This window comes from Haplochromis burtoni, unplaced genomic scaffold, assembly GCF_018398535.1.
Source record: "Haplochromis burtoni strain Fernald_Lab_line unplaced genomic scaffold, NCSU_Asbu1 Contig_25, whole genome shotgun sequence".
NCBI classification, from domain to species: Eukaryota; Metazoa; Chordata; class Actinopteri; order Cichliformes; family Cichlidae; genus Haplochromis; species Haplochromis burtoni.
Genome location: NW_024582386.1, coordinates 73883 through 89332, shown reverse-complemented (window position 1 = coordinate 89332; position 15450 = coordinate 73883). Strand labels below are relative to the sequence as shown.

The window sequence follows — 15450 nt, the reverse complement described above, 5'->3', positions numbered from 1 at the left end:
ATACAAGAATTTGTATGCACACCATCCACTGATACACATACAATAGTAATGCTACTCTACTCGGTCTTCTCCATTTGGCCACAGGTTCTCATCCACATCACATCTTATGTCATCTAGGGCAACACACCTAGGAAAGAATCTTCTGGCTGCCAGAATTGAAGGAGTTGAACAATTGAAGGAGTAACACCTGTGTAGATGTTCATCTACAATGAGAATCAGCTGTGGCTGGTTAAACTGCATTTTTAGATTTAAAATATGTTTCAATAAGATATTGCTGTTGCATTTTGCTGTCTTTTTAAGTTTTGCATTGTGTTATTGTTTTGGCCATGAGTTTAACAGTTTTGAAAACAGTATGTAAGCACATGCAAAATGTCCTGTACGTACAAAGATTTTTGGCAGTTGTTGTGTCTGAGTGAGAAGATAATTCATGAAATTTGAGAGATGTAGTCATTGAATGCATTTTGTGCCAAAACAATGATAACTGGTCCTCAGTTTAGCCCACATAGAGTTCTGTTGTGCTCACTGTGTGAGGAGTTTTGCAAAAGTGACCTAAGTATTGAGAAATGTGTCCTAGCGTCTGTAAAAAACTGTAATTTGTGTTTTTTAAAGTCTTATTTGGAGGACAAATATGTCATGCCGTGTTTTTTCTCCGTGACGGCCAAATAAGCCGTGATCGTATAGTGGTTAGTACTCTGCGTTGTGGCCGCAGCAACCCCGGTTCGAATCCGGGTCACGGCAGTTTTTCTCTCATTTCCCAAGAAAAGATAAAGAGTGCGCACTGCTGAAAGCAGGGGATGTTTGTATACTTTCTACTACTGCAGAGCACAGTAAAATGTCATCCAAATGTTCGAAATGCACCCGTGAGCAGTGCAAAAGGGCGATCTTTGCTGACAGTACCATTTCTTAATTGTGAATGCTTTTTTATACCCGCTCGGTTCTGCTTGGGTTCGAGAGATGTAAATTTCATCAGCAGGCAGGCAGTGAGGGCACGAATCTCACTAGAATCCGATGTAAGAGATTTTGTGCCGAAATGCACCAACTACGCATGCGCCCCAAGCAGTGGAAAGGACTTCAAAGAAGTAAAACAGGAATGACCTCTCTGCAGTGCCTATATAAACTATATAAAGGCTTGCGCAGTATCAAAAAAATCTAGATTGGCCTTTTCTCTAGATTAAAAAAAATAGTGCGAGATTTAGACTTTAACTTACATTTTCTCGCTTATTCTTGTAGATGTAGAAACATTATATGGACACTCAAATAGTTGATAGTGTTTAGCGCTATATAAGGAGCTAAACGAGAGAAAGAGGTTTTATGAAAGCAAGTTTTGGTTCAGTTGATTTTATTATTATGGAAATGTTACGTTCATTGGAAAGGACGAGCAGACTGATGCAGACACAACGGCATCATTTTTTTTCTTGTAACTTTAATTATTGATGCACGTTAACATCCGTGAGCATTAATGAAAGATTGAAAGATTCTTATTAGTTTATGTGTTGAAACCCATGTATTGATTGCATTGTTAGTGGATGATAAGGTTCCCGAAAGTACCTCGGACAGTCGCAAGCCGTGATCGTATAGTGGTTAGTACTCTGCGTTGTGGCCGCAGCAACCCCGGTTCGAATCCGGGTCACGGCAATTCCTAAAGTCTCCAATGCCTGTTTTAGTTGCGTCCGCTATTACTCCTGCTTTATTGTCTGTGCGAAAGTTTTTTAGTTGTGTTAAAACTTTAATAGGCGTTAACGTTAGTACATCAAAAATAGTGTGAAATATTAATACTAGAAGATTTGGGGGGAAAATACACCAACTTGGTGTTAAGAGACCTTTAAAACACATTACTAGACAACTTAAAAGAATAAAAGGTCGACACTGAGACAGTGATACCCTTGAGCCAATTTCACAAAAAAGTACACAGCTAGGGATAAATATTTAACTAATTTCCGTGGACTATGTACCTACTCTACATGAACACTACTTGTGTTAAAATGCACATCAGTTAGTGTAACTGTGGCCCTCGAAGCAGATGCTTTTAAAACACATTCTACAGTAATAGTTTGCAGAGAATGATTCAACATAGTCAAGAACTGAGTGAAAAACTTAAATTATCACCAGTTACTTGTGCCACTGTATCATAGAAATGTTGTTCAGTAAATGATAATTTCACACCACTGTTCTCTAACATCCTTAACATCATCAGCAGGAGTATTTTGTCAATGCCACATTTCTTTGCATCTTGGTTATGAAACAAAGAAATGAGATGGATGTTCATCAATAAGGAATTCAGACTAGGTGGTAAATTCTGAAATGTAAAACAAAGACATCCAAACTTGTGAATGTCTTTTTTTTTTGTTTACCCTAGTAGATTTGATGTTTGGAAGTCATTATAATAATCTTGAATTTGAAGTGCACTTTTAGATTTTGAGAATAATGGCTAACATTTGTAATATCTGCCTTCAGGAAAAAGCTTTATACACATTTCAGAGAGTAGCTGGTTTATTCATGGGATGTGAAACTTCTGCATCTTAAAGGAAAACTTTTCATTTTCAAATTAACTTTCATAAATGAAAGTGGGTGGGTATAACTCATGAAAAAAAAAAAATAAGATGTTGGATTAATGCACAAGGTATATTGTGCAAGGATCTACAAATGTAACATCTGTACGAGTATGTCTGTGAAGGTTCTCAGTCATCCAGGTCATTGTAGTCAAAGGAGCTTGCAAAGAAAAGCGTCTGGACTTCTTTAAGTTACTTGAAGACGTTTCACCTCTCATCCGAGAAGCTTCTTCAGTTCTGAGGTCAAATGGTGGAGAGTCCCAGAAAGTCGCCTGACAGGGTTTGTAAAGTGGATGGACGGATGGGCAGTCAGTGAGCCAGGGCTCCAAGTGAGTACGTGTCTTTCAGCTTGCTTTTAAGAATGCAGCTCTTTACCATTGGACTCCCTGTTGTGGAACCAAAATTGCTGAGTGCAAGGATTTTTTAGCCATAAATAACTCATAACTGAAGACAAAACTACATAAGGTGCACCATGCAATGACCTCAAAGAACAGTAACACTGCATATTAACTTGGCAATAAGCTGCTGTTCATGGACTTTGCTCTTAGCTCTTTTTATAGCTTTGGGGCCACCAAAACTTAAAACAAAAACACATTGTTCTAACATTTAAACAAAAACAGTGATAACGGAAGTCAAAAAATAAAGGTACTAGTCAGAAATTCCTCGTTTTGGGCTCCAAGTGAGTACAAGAAAGTGGGGTCGGAGATTCATCAGATACCCGGATGTTCAAGGTTACTCTCTCGGGCGTTTAATAAAGACTTTAAGAATTTTAACTCTCATGAGTAAAACATATCAGTGCATGGAGCCAAAAATATTTTTCTTCCTTCAAAATATTTCTCAGACACCTGCAGTTTCCTATTTGACCATGGAGTAGTGAACTGTGGTTAGGGTTTTGTAACTAGAAAAGCACAATAAATAAATATCTGTAATAAAATGACAACTTTCCATGAAAGATCAAGATTCACTGAATACAAATTATGGAATTACATCAAATAAAATGATGATTTCTTGATTTTTTTTTTTTCCTTTAAATAAGTAGATAAATAATTTCAAACGAGATATTGATATTTATTCCCGCTCCAAGTGCGCCAATGACGTCAAATCTCGCGGCATCACTTCCCCAAATCTCGCTGGAGAAACTAACAAGGAAGCGAATGGCGGAAATGTAGAGCCACCTCACGCTTTCAGTTAGTCATTTCTGGATATAGCTCTTTCTTTTCTTCTTAAAAGCAGAACCGAGCCCAGAGTCCAGCAGATGTCTTCAGGCGAAAGCACTACGCGGTTCTGAAGAAGCGATGCGGTCGCTTTGAGTCGCCTGACGGGGTTTGTAAAGTGGATGGACGGATGGGCAGTCAGTGAGCCAGCTGAGAGCGTCCTGTCACCGACAGCCTGCCAGTTTAAACACCGGTAATGTGTAACGTTAATATGGGGGGTTTACTTATTTTATGTGACTTGAAAGCAAAGTGAAACAGAATTCGTTCAGGATTAGCGTCACTAAAGCTGTGGGTTCAAGGTAGCACATCATCCCCACACAGAAAAAGCAAATGCAGATCCGACCATATGGGAAAAACTGACAGCAGGTGTATCATAGTTTGAGTTGGTTAAAGAGCTTCAGAGTGCCTGAGCAGCAGACAGTTTGATGCTTGTACCATCAGTAAAAAAAACAGGTGTGCGGGTGTTTACTGCAACTTGACGCAGAAGTAAACCAAACAATCTGTAGGAGACCTGAGTCTCCAGTGTGCTAACAATGATTCTGTTATTTAGATGTGTAGTACTATATATTTTTCCAGACAGTATCAGATCAGTTCACTACATCACCTGCCATTTAATCTCTCTAAATATGAGGGCCTCCTTTCATCCTGCTAATGACTTGTTTGTAGGGTTGCCAACTCCCTGAAAAATAAATAAGGGACACCTCATGGCCAGGGCTGGGCGACCCGATTGTCTTCACCCTTCCCAGTGTGAGGAATTTTTTTTAGCTCTTTTTTTTTGGTGTGTGAAATTATTTTTTTTAACCTTTTGACAAAGTGCGTCCCTTTTCAGCTCAATACTTTTGTTTCTAAATACGGAACGATTCTGTTTTTCAAGGGACGGTTGGCAACCCTACTTGTTTGTGTGGTACAACCGGGATAAAACTGGAAGAGCAAGTTTTGGCAACTGTTCCTGACCAGCTGTATCCCATATTCATTAAAACGATTGGCAAATAAACTCTTTATCTTAATTTATTTTTTCTTTCTAAGACTAATCTGAGACAAGTGACAAGTCGGGTGATTGAGACAATTGTCTGATCCCTAATTGGCGTTTAAAATTAGTTGAGTTTTGAGCTTCATACTTAAATCGAATGCAATGCCTCATTTGCAGACATATGGCCCTGCCGCTCAGTTAGCCGAGGGAGACGAGGAAACGACGCAAGCATCATGTTTCTGAAAACATCGTTCACCACCCTGATCGTGGGGGTGTTTGTGGTCTATGTGCTCCACACCTGCTGGGTGATGTACGGGATCGTGTACACCAAACCCTGCAACAACCCCAAAGGTGCCAACTGCATCACACCCTTCCTGGCTGGGAACCCCAAACTGCAGGTCAGTTGTGAGCAAGGATGGTCGCACCGGTCATGCATGAGTCTGGTTTCTCTCTTTGATGCGGATGCCTGACATGTTCGTCTTTGTTCTTTAGCTGAGCATCTACACCACACTGCGGTCGAACGCAGAAGGAGGCCATACTCTGATCCACAAAGAGGAGAACTTTGATGTCAACAGCAAGTTTGAAAGGTTGGTTGTTTGGGGAGGGGTTAAGAGATTCACATTTATTATCTTAACAGAAGTAAAACCTATGAGATAAAAACAGACACTGAATTGAATGCGCAGCCCCTTGTGGTATGACACGATGTTACACGGAGATTTGATTGAAGCATTCTGAAAAACGGATTTCTTTTTTAAGTTCTGTTTTAAATTTCGTTTCTTTCTTTTCCATGTTTCCCACAGGACAATCAACGTCTCCCTACCTAAGAAAACCCGTAATAATGGAACTCTATACGCACTAATATTTGTCCATCAAGCTGCCCACGATCCGTGGCACGATCCACGACAAGTTCACTTGGTTGCTCAGCTCACCACGTACATGGTCCCTAAACCGCCTGAAATCTCTCTGATATCTGGGGAAGATAAAACAAAGGTACCATACTGAAAGTCAACACACAGAAAGTTAACAGCTATGTAGTTTTTCTTTAAAAAGATCCTCAGATATGCAGAAGAATTGTGCTGTTTTATCAAGCTTTAATCAGATCACTAAACTCCTATCCTGCCTTTGCACTCGCGCAGGGTCAGAAAGAAGGCCAGCAGAAGAAGCTGCATGATGCAGCGACAGGGGGCGGAGCCAGAGCTGGAGCCACCTCTGTGTCAGACCATCCAGTTTCACACTGGCGCTCCCGCCTCACTGTCAACATTGTCGGTGACCACTTCCTCTTTGACAGAGAATACCTCCCAAATGATGTCCACAGATACCTCAGAGTGTAAGATGGCGGCTACACAAACACAAACGGCACTATGAGAGGAAATAGATATCCAAGTTGTTGTTTTTTTTGTTGTTGTTGTTTTTAAAGAAGAGGTTTAAAAGAGGTCCACAGTTTGGGAGCTCTAACCTAAGGCCCAGCCACTTTAATTTATTAGCCAAGACCTAGAAATAGCCAAAAAGGGTGTGGCATGTAAAGGGTTAAAAAGTGCCTATTCTAATCCAGGCAGTTGTTTTCTGATTCAGCCGCAACCGGTGAAGTGGGCCATGACCGATGCCGACATAAAGAGCATTTCAATAGTGGAGGCGAGAAAAAGAAAGGATGCTTTGAGCTGTACTAGCTGTACTTTTAACGGATTACAGGCTTGTCGTGACGATCAAAGAGTTCCATAAAATGTTTTATCTGTATGTGTTCCAGGTTTCAGAATGGGAAGAAGGTGGTGTATCTACCTCTGCTGTTTGTTGATGAGCTCAGCAACCGGGTCAAGGACCTCGTGGTAAGTTTTCGATTTTAAATAAATATTATGCAACAGACTGCAACTCCCTGTCAGGTAGTCCCAGTGGCAGATTTTCAAATGCAATGCTTTTTTTCTATTCATTGTATTTGCTCACGGAACCTGGTTAGAGGACAATGAGTTTATGAGGCCACAATAATGATGTGTTAGTGAATGCATGGCTGAGAAGCACGTTATAGGAAACGTTGAAAAAAATAAATTTTTTCCCATGTTTTTGTGTGTAGGAGATCAACAGTACCACTACAGAACTTCCTCTGATCATCTCCTACGACTCAATCTCTCTGGGCAGACTTCGATTCTGGATCCACATGCAAGACGCCGTTTACTCCCTGCAGCAGTTCGGTATGCTAATCTTCCTGCTTGCTTAACTTCACACGTTCACTGCAGCCCTGAACTTTTCTAGACATTACCTGATCGAGCATCCTGTGCGAACGCAAAGTTTGAAGTTCACCTCCTACTATAAGTGATGTATGATTGCACAGTGCGGTGCATTTAGTCTATCTGCATCCTTCAGATCGAGCTTCAGCCAGGTTTCCTCATCATGTCTACACACCTAAATGCAGTGCGGTTTTCTGTATCTGTTTTTGCAGGGTTCACAGAGAAGGATGCTGATGAGATTAAAGGGATCTTCGTGGATACCAACCTGTATTTCCTGGCCCTGACTTTCTTTGTAGCGGCTTTCCACGTGAGTGTGGCTGCAGACTTTTAGAGTGTACTTTGAATCCTTAAGTGAGCTGTTCATTTTAGTTCACAGTAGGAAACATTTTTATCGTTACAAAATATCACATATAAGTAAAGCTTGGGGTAATAAGTCACCTAACTGGGTCATTTTAAGGTCAAATAAAGACGCCAGTCTTAACTCTGAATGCTCTTTCAGCTCCTCTTTGACTTCCTGGCCTTCAAAAATGACATCAGCTTCTGGAAGCAGAAGAAAAGTATGGTGGGAATGTCCAGCAAAGCAGGTTTGTTAGCTTCACGGCACTGTTTCACCTTCTCACCATACCCCTTCAAAATCCAGTTTATACAGTTTATATGGGCATAAAGAATCACCATGAATACATTTGTGGTTAGTGGCTAAATAAACTGCTCCTAGTAGAGTGTGTGAATGTCACCCTGTAATAAGGCTTTGACAAATGTGCAGAACAGGTGAATCTACAATATTTTTTTCATATTCTGAATCTGCTGGTTGGCCAGCAATATTTCACCCACAAGGACTATAAGAGAGAGCGCTTGTACCTTAATAGTTTTTGAATCATTTTGGCTTTGCAGTGACAGATCCACAGAACCGGCACTGTGGGACCTCTGATTTATGGGTTTTTAGAGAAGTGGCAGCTGAGAAAAAACAACAAAAAACACAGTGTAACTGTATAACCCTACAAATGTTTCCCAGTGTTGTAAGATTACACAAAAGGCTTTTAAAACATGTGGGATAAAGTGTTATCAAGAGACTCGAGCTGAACCAAATGATCGGTCATCAGTGTCAGTTTGGGAGAGCCATTTACTATCTCACATTTTCTGTTGTTTGCTTCTATTTCAGTGCTGTGGCGCTGTTTCAGTACCATAGTGATTTTCCTCTATTTGCTTGACGAGCAGACCAGTCTGCTTGTCCTCATACCTGCAGGGATCGGCTCTATGATTGAAGTAAACACACGCGCGCAATTAAAGATGAATTTAAACACACACAAAATGACCATTTATTCCCACTTCAGATTTGATTAAAAGGTGATTACGTGATCTCTAATATGTAATAATGTTTCTTTTCTTTTTTCTTTTTTTTTTTAAGGTTTGGAAAGTGAAGAAAGCCTTTAAGATTCAAGTTTTCTGGAAAGGAGGCAAACCCACATTCCTGGTATGTGTGCATGTGTCTTTATCTGTAATCTTTTTTTTCTGTTATCAGCCACGTATCTACGTCTTTGTTGGTATACACTGGGCCTTTGGGAGGTGGCTACACAATTATACACACGAAATTGAGCATGCCTGCTTTAAAATGCTGTGCAGTACACAGTGTTGTATAAAAGTCTTTAGCAACTCTTTAGCTGCACTTGGATTTTTTTTTTTAAGGCTTGAGCAACAGTTCTCCAGGCTTTTTGGAGCTCTTTGAAAGTTTGGACATTGGCTACTTTTTCACTAATTTTTCAGTCCAGCCCAAACCTGAACCTGAACATTTCAGAAGGGGGGAAAAAAAACATTTTCAGATGAATCTTAATTTGTTTTCAACACTGAGCTCAACGATCATTCAAGCATGCAAAAGACACCTCAGAGGATGAACCAGTTTTGTGGACGCATAACAGACAACTTGGCAAAGAAGCGATTTAAATTTTAATCTTTAGGCGCTTTCTTACTAGCAGCATGTTGCAAAAACATGTCATTTGTTGTCATGTCTTTAGCCGAATATACAAAACACCACAAGCACAGTTTAACGTAAATTCAAATAAATTTGTATTTTTGCACCAACAAGGTGATTCCCAAAGTGCTATAAGCCAGAAGCTTGGCATATCTCAGCATGGTGTGCAGTGTCTTTAAAGAACTTGAGGAAACTGACCAAATGAAAGGCAAAAGAAGGTGGAGCAGACCTAAAAATTATGTACCTACAGTTGCTGTCAAGAAGCCAGTTTTAAGGGAACTTGGGAGAAAAGGTCTTGAGGTGTGATGAATCCAAATCGCAAATTTCTGGTTATTTGCTGAGGATGTCAGGAGATGGGCACAACATTGAGTGTCAGTTAAGAGCTTTAAATGTCTTTCCAGAAGCCCGGATCTGAAAACGACTTAAAGAAATTATGAGAAATCTTGCCTAAGAGTTCAGGCTATGTTAAAGAATAAAGGTGGTCATACCTGTACATTCTGTTTTTTGCCTTATACACTGTAATTCCATATGTTTAAATATATATTTAAATAAAAGTACAACATATACGCATCCAGTTATTTCCTATGCCAGGAAGGCTCTGGGTTAAGGAGTAGAGACCAGTCTTACACAGCCTGTGCTAGAACATCCGACTCGCTCTTAGATTATCTGACATGTTGACTCAAAGTACCATTTTTCTCTAACTGCTGCTTTTTTATCTGCTGGTTTTATTCTCTTATGGTGCTTTCTGCTGTAATAATATTTGTATTAAATTAAATTACTGTCCTTTGACAAAGCACAGAGCAGATAATGGAACTTAAGCCATGTTAATAAATAAAAAAGATAAATGTTCACGCAGCGTTGTAGGCAGGATAATACATGCTTAATAGAAAACACGACAATCCTTTCTTATAAATGTAAAACGCTACATCGAGGCGCTTGAGTTTATAATCGTCCTTGTCGGCATTTTTCCTTAATTTCTGTGTGTTCGAGTGTGCTAATGAGTGTTTCTGTTCTGTTACAGTTTGGAAAGTTAGATGAATCTGAGAGGAGAACGGAAGAATATGATACCCTGGTGAGGGCACGCGACAATTAATTATCAGTTGTTTCTTTGCGATATGAGCACTTACGCTGATTGCCTCTTTCTTTGTTTTTCTGTAGGCCATGAAGTATCTCTCATACCTCCTTTACCCACTGTGTATCGGAGGGGCAGTGTATGCACTAATATTTTTACGATATAAGAGGTAGGACTCTGCGTATGTGTAAGTAACAATAACGGGATACTGATTGACTCAGTCTGACAGGTCATCACTCATTTTGATTGTGTATCTTTCTGTTGTAGTTGGTACTCGTGGCTGATTAACAGCTTGGTGAACGGTAAGGTGCTCTATACTCTTAGCACGCACACAATATTTCTGTCCATAACAGTCATAATAAATTCTCATGTGTTTTTCTTCACTTTATAGGTGTTTATGCATTCGGGTTCCTCTTCATGCTTCCTCAGCTATTTGTCAACTATAAGGTCAGTTTTACTTTGAAGTTACTGATTCACAAGAATCAGTAACCCACACAATCTGTGTAATAAATGCACACATTACAACCTAACAATAAAATGCCACAGTGTGCAAACTGCAGTTTATTTACCATAACAAAACAGCACAGTGTTCATGACTGATTATTCAGCTCTGTTCTTTATTTAACAGCTGAAGTCTGTTGCCCACTTGCCCTGGAAAGCCTTCATGTATAAGGTAAAAAATAAATTTCCTGTTGTTTTCTGAGTGGTTTAGCAAATTGATGGTAAGGCCTCAGTAACACAGGCTGAGAGACTGATTGGTAACCTAAGGAAAATGCGTGTTCTGCGAGTGGTTGCTGACAGTCACTAGATAAAATCGGCCACAAAGAGGGTGCTGCAAAAATCCCGTTTTAATGGTTTTGATCTCAAGGCGGATGGCACGGTCGCCTGTAGTTTGCACGGAAGACGTCCACTTGTCTGCACGCACTTGCCAACTTCTCTCCGAAGGGTAGAGAAACTGTGACGTAAATAGAAACCGAGGCAATTTGCCTAAAATAAATAAGTGAACTTTTGGAATGCTGTTGTTTGCAGCACTTTTATTTTGAAGGAGAATATTCTGCATTTCCAGTTTGCATCATGTTTTTTACTATCGTGCTCACTGAGTAGATTGCAATCAAGCAGTGTTTACAGACGAGTCGGCTTTCTCAATTCAAATTGGATGATCGTAGTATTAAACCGGCAATCACAAGGAGATTTTTTTTTTCTTTTTCTTTTTTGGTGCAGCACCCTCTTTCACTTGTCAACCAGTCTAAGAATGCACATATTTCCCTAGCAACCAGAGATTGCCGGGGAGTGACGGACTGGTCTCTAAGCCGGTGTGACTGAGGCCTACATCTTTCATACTGTTTTTACAACTTTTAACTTTACATATAATAATGTTGGACAGTGATTTAATTACTAAAGAACTCTCACTTCTAAATTTGAAAGAAAGTGTATCTTTTTTTTTTTTTTTTAAATGTTCAAGAGCCGATGTAATTTGTCAGAATAACTGATCACCCCTACAAACAATGACTACTTTTTTTTTTAATCTATCTTTTGAGAATGTTCATGGGCTTCCTTCATGTTAACAGGCATTCAATACCTTCATCGATGACGTGTTTGCCTTCATCATCACCATGCCAACGTCTCACAGACTGGCCTGTTTCAGAGATGATGTGGTGTTTCTCATCTACCTTTACCAGAGATGGTACATGCACACTACATTACATGTAGCACATTTGTTAAAAACGTGCACATTTTTTGAGAGTTAAAACTCTCCGTTTCTTTCACCAGGCTCTACCCTGTGGACAAAACAAGAGTAAACGAATATGGAGTGTCGTACGATGAAAAACCCAAAGGGAAGAGTCACTAGACTCGGAGGAATTTGCTTTTATGATCTGGAATCTGTGGGTATTGTCTTGTTTCCACTGGTGTCCACTCATCTTTATCAACTGGAATGAGTTTAATGGTCAGGGGTACATTTTTGTTGTATATGTTCCAGGCACATAAATGTGCTTACGGTTCGGACTTTTTCCACCCTGTTAAAAATTGTTAAAAGGGCAACATCATCTTCTGCTTCGTCTGACAGTCTGACGTGGCCTTCTTGTTTTGTTTTGGGGGGTTTTTTTGGTGGGGCGGGGGTTAGTTACAGTGTGTGTGATGGGACACAGTGACAGTGTGTTTTTATTTTTCCAGAGTTTTAAATGCACAAAGGAATCTTTATAATTCTTAACAATGCTACGCTCGTGTTTTGAACAAGTTGGATTCAGCCTCCTCCGACAGCTGGCAGATGTAGTATATCTACGAGCTGCAGAGAAAGAGCTGCTTTGCTCATCTGAGAGCTTGTTGTATACCTACCAGATAAGACGGCCTTCAAGTAAAATCAAGATAGCTGTGTGATGGCAGGGATAGAAAGACTGTGCTGTGACAAAAAAGGAGATGAAGCATTCTGACTGATGTTTCAGGCAGCTCAATAATATTGTTCCAGACAGTCTCAGAAAAATCAGGCCGTAGTCATAATTGCAGCTTTTGTGCTTAAGTGGCCACTATTTCTAAATTGGTAGCTGGTGTTTATGGTAATTGGAATAAAATATGAAAGCTGCAATAAGCAAAGGTAAGCCATACAGAAACTAAAGATGATATATTGTTAGCTCTGTTGAATATGTAAATTATCAGAAATTATGTTCATTATTTTTAAGCATTTCTCAATAACTTGGCAATCTGGCTCTTAAAAAAAAAAAAACTGTACAAAATTATATCCAAAATGATCACGTGCATACAGTTGGCATTTGTTAGTTCTGTGACAAAGAACGGTCATGTTTAATGCTACAGTCACACTAGAGAAAACAGTAGTTGGAGGCCACGGCACGACCAAAACCATTCTGCCGGTGTTCTGTAAACTTGTAAGTCAAAGTGACTTTAGTGCAAGACGGCGACGAAATGTCAGTAAGGCCAATAAGACAGTCTGCTATCAGTTTGCAACTGAATAGGATCCAGTTGGCAATTACATGCAATCTGCTTATGAAGAGATCTGTTGATATCTGTTACAAATTCACAGTAAACCCTAGCATTCAGAGTCCGGCAAGTGTAAAATGGGAATTCCTCCATGAATAGTGATGTAGTTGATGTAAAGTATTCACATTTTTGTTGTCTTTTTTTTTTTTTCTTCTCCTAGTTACAAGAAAGTCGCTGTCCTGCTTTTACTCTAGTGTGACTGAGCTGTAAAGAGGACCTGTTATGCTCGTTTTCTATTACACACACACACTGTTATGATGTAAATGTTCATAGTAAGAGATAATTAGATAAACACATTTGAACGTAATCTCTGAATGGGAGAAATGAAACACCAAAAGCATAACAAAACGGTTTACGGGACTTTTTTTTTCTACTTCCTTATTAATATGATGATATCAGCTTATCAAGAAGATATGCAGACCTGTATACATAAATTGACGGTGATTAAGTTTGCTTCCAGTAGCTTACTTTTGCTTCCGCAAAGCAAACAAAGTTGCCAAAATAATAAAATACAACGGTATGCATGACAGAGGGCAGCCTTAAAGAGAGAGCAGCTTAAATAGCTTATTTCACACAATGTAAAATTTCAAATCGACATAAGTATGCTTTTAAAATGAGAATAAACTGTAACATTTGAGGGCAAAATCAAAGAAAATGGGATTTAAAACGTAAACGTTTAGAAATCCAAATTGGAAAAGTGATGCATTTGAATGCATCACTTTTCAGTTCTGCTGAAGAAGCGCGGATTGTTACACAATTCTGTTTATTTGCCAGACAGGAGGATTTCACTAGAGGCAGAGGAGAAAGTTGTGATCTGTTGCCATGGAGAGAAGATTAATTGCCCAAGACATTCCAGACACTTAAGCTTGAAAGTTCCACAATCTGTGAAGTTGAGTTCTGTATGTTTTGTGTCTCTGTAAATGGTACTGACCGTTTCATGACATTGTACCACTGACAGTCCTACTGTCTTTTCCATCCATCTTCTTTTTCTTTTTTCTTTTTTTCTTTTTTTTTACATAACTGGGCCAAGAAAATCTGCTAGTGCCAAATGTGAGAATGAATAATGTTACCATTGTACGTTCACAATGGATGGTACATCGGATCTTTTGAATAAACACTGACATTGTGAGAGAGATGATGATGGAAATGTTTAAACAAAGTATTATTACACTGAGTTTATGCAGTCAAAATTTGATTTATTTGCCCTAGTTTGGGTGTTTGGTTTTTTTGGGGGTTTTTTTTTTTTTAAGACTTTAATTGAAATAATGTACTTAACATTCAGATATCATGATATATTAGGTCTGTATATAAAGGTTCTGCACAGGATTTATGTTTCTTAAAAATAGAGTTGGCAGAGATTTGCCTTTAAATTGTTTTACTTATTGTAATGTTTGTGTTTTTGATTGAGATGAAATTAAAAAATAACTGACAAAATGTTACGTGTAGTTGGTATGTTATTATTGCTGGGGTAAACTGTTCAGTGGAAATGTTGCTCAGAGATAACCTGAGTAATGCAGAGATAATTTCATTTGTTAAGGGGAAAATCTAGCAAAACCTCTCTCGCGCGCTCGCGCGCACACACACTAAATCGTGCAATGACTTTGGTTAGATAATCGAGGCCTAATTACTACCAGGTCTGTTGGATCAAGAAATTACTCTAACAGAATCTGTCTGACAGTGAAGTATACATCAAATCATGTCACGATCTAAAGAAACTCAAGAGCGGCAGAGAACAAAAGTTGGGCATCTATCAGTCTTACTAAGCCATTTCTAAAGCTTTGGGACTCCAGTGTACCACACTGAGAGCCTTTATCCACAAATGGAGAAATCTTGGAACAGTGGTGAACCCTCCCAGGAGTGGCCGCCCTACCAAAATGACTTAAAGATCACATCAAGAGAGGAAGAAAGACTAATGAACTGTCAGCCTCATTTGCACAATTAAGGTCAGAGTTCATAATTTAACAGTAACAAAAGAGACTTGGCAAAAATGGCATCCATGAGGAAGTTCCAAGGTAAAAACCACTGTTGACCAAAAAGAAAAGAGTATCAGTCACATTTGGCAAAAAAGAAAACAACTTGATGATTCTAAGACCTTAGGGAAAATATTCTGTAGACTGATGAGGTTTTTTGGAAGCTTTCAGAACCACTACACCTGTCATAAAACTAACACAGCTTTTCTGAAAAATGGCATACCAGTAGTAAAACATGGTGGTGGTAGTATGATGTTCTGGAGCTGCTTTGTTGCTTCAGCACCAGGACAACTTGCTGTAATTGATGGAATATGTCCAGCCATCGATTCATGGCCTAAAGCTCAATCACACAACCACCACAATCAAAAAGAGTGCACAAACCTTGCAGGAGAGGAAAAGACAGTACAGCTCTCTGCAATGTGGTACACTGCTGCTGTAAGGTCTCTGAGTGTAGTTAAGTGTTTCTATAAATACAGTACTCCTGCATTCCTCCGCAATT

General features: G+C 39.3%; 1 protein-coding gene and 2 non-coding genes across 3 annotated transcripts; all 3 read left to right on the top strand.

The window, feature by feature from the left end:
- The first annotated feature begins 666 nt into the window (after positions 1 to 666).
- Positions 667 to 738, top strand: trnah-gug. The gene has a single exon. It is a non-coding gene; the product is annotated as a tRNA-His (tRNA).
- Positions 739 to 1563: 825 nt separating this feature from the next.
- Positions 1564 to 1635, top strand: trnah-gug. Its single transcript has one exon. It is a non-coding gene; the product is annotated as a tRNA-His (tRNA).
- Positions 1636 to 3669: 2034 nt separating this feature from the next.
- On the top strand, positions 3670 to 13129 carry clptm1l (CLPTM1 like). Its single transcript, XM_005917582.3, has 18 exons — positions 3670 to 3956; positions 4911 to 5131; positions 5226 to 5320; positions 5534 to 5723; positions 5870 to 6060; positions 6478 to 6556; positions 6799 to 6916; positions 7165 to 7259; positions 7452 to 7536; positions 8112 to 8215; positions 8358 to 8423; positions 9940 to 9990; positions 10077 to 10159; positions 10258 to 10292; positions 10382 to 10437; positions 10619 to 10663; positions 11559 to 11674; positions 11761 to 13129. Exons 2-18 carry the CDS (start codon positions 4967 to 4969, stop codon positions 11837 to 11839), a joined length of 1653 nt encoding a protein of 550 aa, XP_005917644.1. The 5' UTR covers positions 3670 to 3956; positions 4911 to 4966; the 3' UTR covers positions 11840 to 13129.
- The last annotated feature ends 2321 nt before the right edge of the window (positions 13130 to 15450 follow it).

Coding starts and splice junctions, on each gene's coding strand:
- clptm1l (XM_005917582.3), top strand. CDS start 4,967: ATGTTTCTGAAAACATCGTTCACCACCCTGATCGTGGGGGTGTTTGTG. Junction 6,061..6,477: donor GTCCACAGATACCTCAGAGT/GTAAGATGGCGG, acceptor TATGTGTTCCAG/GTTTCAGAATGGGAAGAAGG. Junction 6,557..6,798: donor ACCGGGTCAAGGACCTCGTG/GTAAGTTTTCGA, acceptor TTTTGTGTGTAG/GAGATCAACAGTACCACTAC.